Here is a 1,088-nt window from a genome sequence, read left to right on the forward strand (position 1 = left end):
CTTGAGGTATTCGGCCAATCACAACGCACTGGATAGCTGGCCAATCAGAGCACACCTCGCTTTTCAGACCGATGAGCTTTGTAAAAATCGACGCGTTTCAGAAAGGCGGGGCATAGAGGAGAAACAATAATGTACAGTATGTGGAAAATAATGTGTTTTTTAAACTTTAAACCGCATAAACACATTTCATTACACCAAATACACAAAATAATGTTCTTTTTAGCAACATCATATGACCCCTTTAACAGTGTCAACTCCATTGGCTAGATACTAAATGAGTTTTTTTTTATTATTATTGATTTTAAAAACATTAAATTGGATTCAATATTTTCGATAAGATATGTTCTCTCTCCATACATGCATATCAAAATACACACATGTATTATACTAGTAGTTTAAATAAGATTTATTGCAATTCCTTTTCGCGCCAAATGAACATGGATTTCAGATACAGTCAATGTGAGTGATATTGCTGAGGGCGTGTGATGAGCTTGCTAATAAAACTTAAAGGTTAACCAGCTAACCATGCTCTACTTGAACACAACGCGTTTAATTATGCTAATCATAAACCAGCACTATAAACACAGAAGCCGCGTCAGAAGAACGTTTTTGCAAACAGAGAAACCATCATGATTAACGACTCTCTTGCATTGTAAAACTTCGGCCCTGTCAGTGTGGGACAGTGAACAGCGGCACCAGCTGACCCACCGATTACTAGCTCACCGCGCCAGCGAGCTGACTTACAAACACAACACCGGCACTACTTAGGCTTCGTTTAAAAGGCAGACAATTATGTTAAGGTTCTTATATTCCAGCGGTATTATACATGCTGCTTTTTTTTTAGCGTCGCGCGTATTTCTTACCTGTAGGTGCCATTTTCCACTCAGTGAGTCAGTCTGAACAGCGCGTGTGTGAACGATTCAAAGAACCTTTGCTAGCTCACGCTTCCTGCTCCGGTCACATGACCCTCTGTGGAGCCCGCGATTGGTTGAAGACTTCTGCAACCGCAGAGACAGTAGAGACACTTTCTGCTTTTTTCATCACTAACAGTTACACAAAAACCAGATGCAGAAATTAAGTGATTTTTC

At 40.1% G+C, this 1,088-nt stretch overlaps 1 protein-coding gene across 1 annotated transcript in view; it reads right to left on the reverse strand.

Moving 5' to 3' along the window:
- Positions 1-968, reverse strand: part of thop1 (thimet oligopeptidase 1) — a 20,645-nt gene extending 19,677 nt beyond the window's left edge. Inside the window, exon 1 of the mRNA XM_016282088.1 lies at positions 864-968. Coding sequence (XP_016137574.1) covers positions 864-876 — 13 coding nt within the window. The 5' untranslated portion in view covers positions 877-968. The remainder of the gene's footprint in view (positions 1-863) is intronic.
- Between the last annotated feature and the right edge of the window lie 120 nt (positions 969-1,088).

This window comes from Sinocyclocheilus grahami, unplaced genomic scaffold (assembly GCF_001515645.1).
Source record: "Sinocyclocheilus grahami isolate Dianchi unplaced genomic scaffold, SAMN03320097.WGS_v1.1 scaffold154.1, whole genome shotgun sequence".
Taxonomy (NCBI): Eukaryota; Metazoa; Chordata; class Actinopteri; order Cypriniformes; family Cyprinidae; genus Sinocyclocheilus; species Sinocyclocheilus grahami.